A 10,000-nucleotide genomic window follows, 5' to 3' on the forward strand; every position below is an offset into this window, starting at 1 on the left:
GGACCAAGGGGCAAGGCCAGAATTTAAATTATTCTGACGCTTGACATTTTCCCTGAGAATGTGTACGCTGTACCTGTGTCAACTGCTGTAGAGCTGTCCCATTTTAATGCTGATTCAGGTTTGGGGGCAGTGTTATCTGATCCTAGGTCTACCCTCCACTGCAGCATATGACTGAGTGTTTGTTGCTAACCCTACCAGGGGAGAACATTCAGTAACAGGCCAATGCGTTTCTACCCTTCTCCTCCCACTGTAGAGAGTGAAATGTGCATAGGCAAGGCTGAAAGTACTGCGTCAAAGTCCTGGACTTTCTCTAAAAGTCAATAATGCATGCAACCTCTCTCTCCTCCCTCCCCCCTCGCATCTCACCCTCCCTTTCTCTCCCCTACTCCCCTTCAACAAGAGTTGTTAGCATCTCACCCTCCCTTTCTCTCCCCTACTCCCCTTCAACAGGAGTTGTTAGCATCTCAACCCTTACATTTCACTCTTCTCCCCTCCACCTCCTCATCTCCCCTCCTCCCCCACTCCTCCCTCCTCCTCACATCTTCCTCCCCTCCACCCTCTCATCTCCCCCTTCCTCCCCCTCTCCTTCTCCCTCCTCCCCCTCCAACAGCAGTTGTTGTCATAGGTCAGCTGTACAGGCAAGTTCTGCTCTTCTCCACCACATGGTTTTTTGTTCCATTCATAATTGATGGAGATATTTAAGGTCAGAGGCTTCAGCTCTGAACCCATCAGCACAGGAACATGTCAGAACCCAGCGTTCACTGCTGTCTGTTTAGGAACAAGAGACACAATCAAGTTGACACACAGAAGAGACGGATCAGTTCTGAAGATTTGAATGGAGTGCGAGTGTGATCCCTTTGATCACGCTGTCTGTCCGTCTCTGGCTTTCTGGTGACTTCTGAAGATGATTTGATTTGATTTGACCAGCTAGACACACAGACAGGTGTAAAGATCACATAATTACATACCATCCAAAGGGTAGGTAGACGGACGGAGAGACCTACAGCCAGGCAGACAGACAGACAGACAGACTGTCATACAGACAGACAGAAAGACTGATAGATAGATAGACAGACAGATGGACAGACAGACACTGGCAGGCAGTAAAAACACACACACACACACACACACACACACACACACTCACGCACACATACACACTTATTATTAAATGATCGTGCATGCACTCACTTGCTCACTCACTCCTGCACACACTCATGCATGCAAACAGTCAGTCATCCACACGTGAGTTCGCTATGCCCGCACGCCCACACACACACATACATGCACGCTCACACACACACACCGTCCTTTGACTGACATTTTCAGTAGGGCTGACACAGAGATGAGATCACAGGGCTAATATCATAACGCTTGTCAACAGAGGAGAACATCCTCACACACACACACACACACACACACACACACACACACACACACACACACACACACACACACACACACACACACACACACACACACACACACACACACACACACACACACACACACACACACACACACACACACACAGCAGTTTCACAGGCAGCGTCTGACTCTGACATTTCCCTCTGAGTACCAGGCTAACCGGTCAGACCTTTAGAGAATGTTACTCATCCATTCCTCTCTCATGCTTCTTTTATTTCTCTCCTCCTTATCTGTTTGTTCCTGTAGCACAGGTCTGGATGTCCACGCGTATCAGGCACCAGAGCCTCTATGGCTTCAGTCACAGTAAAAAGACACACAGTGTATCACTTTATCTGTCCGTCACTCTGTCCGTCTCTGGCTTTCTGGTGACTTCTGAAGCTGACCAACTAGACACACAGACAGGTGTACAGATCATATTATTACTCACCACCAAACGGGTAGGTAGAAGGACGGAGAGACCTACAGACAGACAGACCTGCAGACAGACAGACAGACAGACAGACAGACAGACAGACAGGCAGGCAGGCAGGCAGGCAGGCAGGCAGGCAGGCAGGCAGGCAGGCAGACAGACAGACAGACAGACAGACAGACAGACAGACAGACAGACAGACAGACAGACAGACAGACAGACAGACAGACACTGGCAGACAGGCATGTGAGCACGCGCGCACACACACACACACACACACACACACACACACACACACACACACACACACACACACACACCCTTGAAATAAGGCAGTAGATTGTGGTGGCTTCCTGAAAAGCCATTAGAATGGTAATGTGAGGTGGAGTGAATCGGAAAGTCCCTCACCAGACCAGACCCAGCTGGGCGAGAGGGGAATCATTCACCATAAGATGTTGTTCCATGCACATATCACTGCCATTGTGTTTATGTGTGTGTGTGTGTGTGTTGTGATGCTCAGTGACAGGTTGCCTGTGGGAGGCAGGGCTGGCATACTGTGGCATTTACTTGCAGACTAAAGGTGAGTCTGCAGGTAGCACAGCTTGCTAGTGCATTGTGGATGGTGACAGAGGAAGGGCTGAGAACACACACTCCTGCTCAGAGGATTGCAGGTTCAATCCCAGAGCTAGGAAGTCCTCTGTCTTAACCCTATCCCAAACCTTACTCCTTGCTGGAATTCATGTCTAAACTTAACCATTTATCCCCACATAACTCTAACCCCTGGCAAAATTTGAATACTGAAGTGAACCATGATACCTTGTTAGGCAACCGGATCTCATAGACTGGACATAAAATAGTAAATGTAAATCCGGGACACAAATAAAAAATTAGAATGCTGGTGTTACGTTTGGTTTGGTTACATAAGACAGGTGGTAACTTAAAGCAAAAGTAGGGTGGTTGTTCAGGCATATAAAGCAAACGTCTTGCAACCTGAAGGTTGTGAGTTTGAATCTCATCACGGTCAACTTTAGCTAATTAGCAACTTTTCAACTACTTACTCATTGTTTTGCTACTTTGCAACTACTTAGCATATTAGCCAACCATTCCCCTAACCCTAACCCTAACCCATTTATCTAACCCTTGCCCTAACCCTAACCTTAACCCTAACCTTAACCTTAACCCTTTTATCTAACCCTTCCCCTAACCCTAACCTTAACCCATTTATCTAACCCTTGTCCTAACCCTAACCTTAACCCTAACCTTAACCTTAACCCTTTTATCTAACCATTCCCCTAACCCTAACCTTAACCCTTTTTTCTAACCCTTCTTCTAACCCTAACCTTAACCTTAACCCTTTAACCTAACCCCTAAATGTAACCCTACCCTTAACCCTAAATCCTATCCTAGCTAGAATTCATATAATATCATGCGTTTTTGCAAATTCGTAACATATCATACGAATTGTAATTTGTATCATATTATACGAAATGGGTGGTGGACATCCAGAAATGAATACATACTATGTGAGATGTAACATAGCATACTAAATGTCTAGGCTTTACATACAGAATAATACAAAATGCTCTGAGACCAGGTTGTGTTGGGGGTTTCACTGATAACCCCACTCTGGGGAGAGTAGAGGAACAAACACACACACACACTAATATGCAAACACACAGGCGAACACAAGCATACATGCACGTAGAAGCAAGCAGAGTACCCACTCTTCGGAAAAGAGACAAATTAAGACGGCTAGAATCAGATACCCACAATGCCCTGTAGGCGTACGCAGCAAACTGCATGCCAGCGAGGTGGTGGGGATGGAGTCAGTGTGTGTGTGTGCGCGTGTGTGGCTGTGATGGAGTTTTTTGTTTGGAGCATCCAGAAGCCCTTAGGGTGTCATTACTTCTGTTGCTGAATGAAATAGCTTCAATCTACATAGTGGCCAAGTGTGTGTGTGTGTGTGTGTGTGTGTGTGTGTGTGTGTGTGTGTGTGTTATCATTGTGTGTTATCAAGTGTGTTACCATGGTGACAGATGTTGTTATAAGCAGTAGGCAACAGATTCACTTAATTTATATGATCCTTATGAACAGTAGTGTGGTGTTTTGCTGCTAATATTAATTGTAGTAAAGGATTGATGTAAACTACTATAACTCTATCTATCTCTCTCTCTCTCTCGCTCTCTCTTTCTCTGTCTCTCTCTCGCTCTCACTCTCTGTCTCTCTCTCTCTCTGTCTCTCTCGCTCTCGCTCTCTGTCTCTCGCTCTCTCTCTCTCTCTCGCTCTCGCTCTCGCTCTCTGTCTCTCTCGCTCTCTCTTTTTCTCTCGCCCTCTCTGTCTCTCTCTGTCTCTCTCTCTCTCTCTCTCTCTCTCTCTCTCTCTCTCTCATATATATATATATATATATCTCTCCCTACAGCGTCTGGTGGAGGCAGCAGAGGAGGCACACCTGCAACATGAAGATGACCCAGACCTACAGGTATGTGACAGTAGAATATATGCTAGCTCCCAGAGCAAGTGCTTTAGCTTCGTGGGCTAACACGGTCCTGTGCTGCACAGGTGATCTACGGTTCAACATGTTATTAACATGAATATGACGACCAGAGGAATTGTGTTCTACTGTATGTGATTGAAATAGTGTTGGACCACATAAATAGTTATCATATAGGAGAGTGTTTCGAAGATCCACAAACTAAATGGCCCAGAAGATGACAGGCACCACATAGCCACAGCTAGATAGCTTAGTTTAAATGCAGGAAGGGCAGGAAGAGAGGGAAAAGCATTAGCAATTTCATTCATGTCCGTTTCACTTCACTGGCTAACCCTCTTTTCCCTTCTAAAAATACACCTCAGGGTGCAAGCCCAGAAAGACCCATAATCTGGCCATGTGTCTTGCCACTTTCAAATTAAACCTCTCGTAGATATAATGCACACACACACACACACACACACACACACACACACACACACACACACACACACACACACACACACACACACACATACACACACACACACACACACACACACACACACACACACACACACACACACACACACACAAACACACACACACACAGAGACAAGAGCATGCAGAAATAGACTCAGACATATCTGCATACTCAGTCCAACACAGCTTTTTCTCTACCTCAGTTATGCTTCAAATCCATTTGAGCGGCTTTAGCAGAGAGAGAGCAACTTTAGCATGTGTGCAAGTGTACGAGTGTGTGCTTGTGTGTGTGTGTGTGTGTGTGTGTCGAGGGGATTGGATTGAAGGGCGAGGTGAATTGAATTTCCAATTGAAGGATTACAAATAGTTTTCAGTTTTTGGGGGGATTTTTTCACGCAATATGCCCAAATTTTTCACATTTGTGTTTTTTAATCAGAAATGATTGCTTATTGGTGCCTTCATGTGTGTACAATATTATTGTTCTCAGATTTTTTAAATCATAGATTATAGTTATGTATGGAAATGTTTTCATTTTGTAAAACGCTATATATTCATTGTTTAGCAGGAATGGAATGTTCGTATCCTGTATATTTGACTGTGATATGTGGTTAATTCACCTCGCTATTTTAATGCACTTACTGTAAGTCACTTTAGATAAGAGCATCTGCTAAAAGATTTACATACAGATCTCATATCACTGTATTCAAGTATTACTACAAAAATGTGTTTAAATGTGTTGTTTGTACAGTTCTTTATTAAACATGTACTTATTTGTTACATTTAACTGTAAAACCTAACAGTACTACTTATTTCCCTGAGAGGGAGGCCAATATATAGCATTTTGCAAAAACAAAAGTGATTGATTTTAAACAAATGTTATAGAACATCCCCAAGCCATGATTGTGAAAAAACACCAATATCTTACAGAATTTCTTTAAACAATAAAAGCTAATTCACCAATATTTCTGAAAATGGATATATACTGCACTGTAGTGTTTAGGAATTCAACTCTTCAATTCATCTCCTATAATGAAATCTACACTGATCCTGGTCTCTCAACACTGATCCTGGTCTCTTAACACTGACCCTGGTCTCTTAACACTGACCCTGGTCTCTTAACACTGACCCTGGTCTCTTAACACTGACCCTGGTCTCTTAACACTGACCCTGGTCTCTTAACACTGACCCTGGTCTCTTAACACTGACCCTGGTCTCTTAACACTGACCCTGGTCTCTTAACACTGACCCTGGTCTCAACACTGACCCTGATGTTTTAACACTGACCCTGGTCTCTTAACACTGACCCTGGTCTCTCAACACGGACCCTGGTCTCTTAATATTGACCAGTCTTTTAACACTGACCCTGGTCTCTTAACACTGACCCTGGTCTCTCAACACGGACCCTGGTCTCTTAACACTGACCCTGGTCTCTTAATATTGACCAGTCTTTTAACACTGACCCAGGCATTGCTCCCCTCTTACCTGTGTCAGCAGGTCCCCCTTCATTTTACAGAAGCAAAACAATTAGGCATTTAAGGGCTTTGTTGATGTTGTCCACCAGATTATTTCATTAATGTGTTTGGATAGTCCTCTCAGTGTCTGTATCAGTAATGTTTGGTTAGTCCTCTCCGTGTCTGTATCAGTAATGTTTGGTTAGTCCTCTCAGTGTCTGTATCAGTAATGTTTGGTTAGTCCTCTCAGTGTCTGTATCAGTAATGTTTGGTTAGTCCTCTCAGTGTCTGTATCAGTAATGTTTGGTTAGTCCTCTCAGTGTCTGTATCAGTAATGTTTGGTTAGTCCTTTCAGTGTCTGTATCAGTAATGTTTGGTTAGTCCTCTCAGTGTCTGTATCAGTAATGTTTGGTTAGTCCTCTCAGTGTCTGTATCAGTAATGTTTGGTTAGTCCTCTCAGTGTCTGTATCAGTAATGTTTGGTTAGTCCTCTCAGTGTCTGTATCAGTAATGTTTGGTTAGTCCTCTCAGTGTCTGTATCAGTGAGTATGATGGGTCTCAGGCTGTTAGTGTCGAGGGCAGCAGCAGTAGTTTATGGGTGTAATTATTTGGCAGAGATGAGCTCAGTAAAGTGAGGACTGTTGTTTCAGTTTATTGACAGGGCTATAGGTTTGATAGTATGGCTCTCCCTCTCGCAGTACGCGTTGGAAACAGTAAAAAAAAACAACTGACTTGCTACTCCCCCATGGACATTCTTTATCCTGCTGCCCCCCCCCCCCTTCTACTCTCTCTATGGACATTCCACCCCCTAACAGTTTTTACTCTGCCCCCACCCCAACGACATTCCTCCCTGTTGCAGTTGTTAATATGTATATTATTACTTTTTTGTTTTTATTTCACTCAATGGTCATTCTGCTGCTCCCCCTGTGGTCATTCTGCTGCTCCCCCTGTGGTCATTCTGCTGCTCCCCCTGTGGTCATTCTGCTGCCCCCCCCCCCCTTCTACTCTCTCTATGGACATTCCACCCCCTAACAGTGTTTACTCTGCCCCCCCCCCCCCTTCTACTCTCTCTATGGACATTCCACCCCCTAACAGTTTTTACTCTGCCCCCACCCCAACGACATTCCTCCCTGTTGCAGTTGTTAATATGTATATTATTACTTTTTTGTTTTTATTTCACTCAATGGTCATTCTGCTGCTCCCCCTGTGGTCATTCCCCCCACCCCCTCAATGGTCATTCTGCTGCTCCCCCTGTGGTCATTCTGCTGCTCCCCCTGTGGTCATTCCCCCCACCCCCTCAATGGTAATTCTGCTGTTCCCCTGTGGTCATTCTGCTGCTCCCCCTGTGGTCTTTCCCCCCACCCCCTCAATGGTAATTCTGCTGTTCCCCTGTGGTCATTCACCCCTACCCCTCAATGGTCATTCTGCTGTTCCCCCTGTGGTCATTTTGCTGTTCCCCCTGTGGTCATTCTCCTGTTCCCCCTGTGGTCATTCTGCTGTTCCCCTGTGGTCATTCACCCCTACCCCTCAATGGTCATTCTGCTGTTCCCCCTGTGGTCATTTTGCTGTTCCCCCTGTGGTCATTCTCCTGTTCCCCCTGTGGTCATTCTGCTGTTCCCCCTGTGGTCATTCCCCCCTACCCCTCAATGGTAATTCTGCTGTTCCCCCTGTGGTCATTTTGCTGTTCCCCCTGTGGTCATTCTGCTGTTCCCCCTGTGGTCATTCCCCCCTACCCCTCAATGGTCATTCTGCTGTTCCCCCTGTGGTCATTCCCCCCTACCCCTCAATGGTCATTCTGCTGTTCCCCCTGTGTGTCACACCCTGGTCAAAGTATTTTGTGTTTATCTTTATTTATTTGGTCAGGCCAGGGTGTGGCATGGGTTTTTGTATGTGGTGTGTATGTGTGGGGATTGTAGCTAGTGGGGTGTTCTAGCTAAGTCTATGGCTGTCTGAAGTGGTTCTCAATCAGAGGCAGGTGTTTATCGTTGTCTCTGATTGGGAACCATATTTAGGCAGCCATATTCTTTGAGTTTGTCGTGGGTGATTGTCCTTAGTGTTACTTTGCACCAGTTTAGGCTGTTTCGGTTTTCATTACGTTTATTATTTTGCACTGTTTGTATTTGGATTCATGTTGCTATAGTCACAATAAACATGGATCGCAATCTACACGCCGCATTTTGGTCCGACTCTCCTTCACACCTAGAAGACCGTTACAGAATCACCCACCACAAAGGGACCAAGCAGCGTGTCAACAGGCAAGAACAGCCCAAAGTGGAGTACAGTATGGACTATACTTCTTGGGAGGAGATAGACAGGTGGGCGGTCGACCCAGGGAGAGTGCCGGAGCCCGCCTGGGATTCGATGGAGCAGTGCGCGGAAGGATATAGGAGAATGGAGTTTGCGAAGCAAGCAAGGCGGCGCGGACGGAGGCCCCATAGTCAGCCCCAAAAATTTCTTGGGGGGGGGCTCAGGGAGAGTGTGGCAGAGTCAGGAGCCAGACCTGAGCCAACTCTCCCTGTTTATCGTGAGGAGCCAAGGAGGAGACCAGAGCCGGTGTTGGAGGTGAGCGAAACAGAGACTGTGAAGGAGTTAATGGGGAAATTGGAGGAGAGAGAAATGAGGGAGTTGCTGTGTTGGTGTTTTAAACATGGAATTCGCCCGACGGAGCGTGTCGGGGATTTGATGGCACCTGGGTCAGCGCTCCATACTCGTCCTGAGGTGCGTGTTAGTCGGCTGGTTAAGATGGTGCCAGTTTCACGTACCAGGCCTCCTGTGCACCTCCCTAGCCTTGCACGTTCTGTGCCAGCACCGCTCTCAAGATCTCCAGTACGCCTTCACGGTCTAACCCATCCTGTGCCACCTCCACACCCCAGCCCTCCGGTAGCAGCTCCCCGCACCAGGCTTCCCGTGCGTGTTCTCGGCCCAGTACCACCAGTGCCAGCACCACGCATCAGGCCTACAGTGCGCCTCGCCTGTCCAGCGCTGTCGGAGCCCTCCTCCTCTCCAGCGCTGTCGGAGTCTCCCGCCTGTTTAGCGCTGTTAGAGCCTTCCTTCTCTACAGCGCTGCCGGAGTCTCCCGCCTGTTCAGAACTGCCAGTTAGCATAGAGCTGCCAGTTAGCATAGAGCTGCCAGTTAGCATAGAGCTGCCAGTCTGCAAGGAGCTGCCAGTCTGCAAGGAGCTGCCAGTCTGCAAGGAGCTGCCAGTCTGCATAGAGCTGCCAGTCTGCAAGGAGCCGCCAGAGCTGCCTGTCTGCAGGATGCCGCCAAAGCTGCCAGTCTGCAAGGAGCCGCCAGAGCTGCCAGTCTGCAAGGAGCCGCCAGAGCTGCCAGTTAGCATGGAGCAGCCAGGGCCGCCAGTCAGCATGGAGCAGCCAGGGCCGCCAGTCAGCATGGAGCAGCCAGGGCCGCCAGTCAGCATGGAGCAGCCAGTCAGCATGGAGCAGCCAGTCAGCATGGAGCAGCCAGAGCAGCCAGTCAGCATGGAGCAGCCAGAGCTGCCAGTCAGCATGGAGCAGCCAGTCAGCATGGAGCAGCCAGAGCTGCCAGTCATCATGGAGCAGCCAGTCAGCATGGAGCAGCCAGAGCTGCCAGTCGACCAGACTCTTCCAGATCTGCCAGTCGACCAGACTCTTCCAGATCTGCCAGTCGACCAGACTCTTCCAGATCTGCCAGTCGACCAGACTCTTCCAGATCTGCCAGTCGACCAGACTCTTCCAGATCTGCCAGTCGACCAGACTCTTCAAGATCTGCCAGTCGACCAGA

The 10,000-nt window shown here is 47.5% G+C and overlaps 1 protein-coding gene across 1 annotated transcript in view; it reads left to right on the forward strand.

Annotated features, from left to right (window-relative positions):
* cacna2d3a (calcium channel, voltage-dependent, alpha 2/delta subunit 3a) overlaps positions 1 to 10,000 on the forward strand; it is a 313,742-nt gene that overhangs the window by 66,156 nt on the left and 237,586 nt on the right. The window contains exon 4 of the mRNA XM_036947559.1: positions 4,257 to 4,316. Coding sequence (XP_036803454.1) covers positions 4,257 to 4,316 — 60 coding nt within the window. The remainder of the gene's footprint in view (positions 1 to 4,256; positions 4,317 to 10,000) is intronic.

The sequence above is a fragment of the Oncorhynchus mykiss genome, chromosome 16 (genome assembly GCF_013265735.2).
Source record: "Oncorhynchus mykiss isolate Arlee chromosome 16, USDA_OmykA_1.1, whole genome shotgun sequence".
Taxonomy (NCBI): Eukaryota; Metazoa; Chordata; class Actinopteri; order Salmoniformes; family Salmonidae; genus Oncorhynchus; species Oncorhynchus mykiss.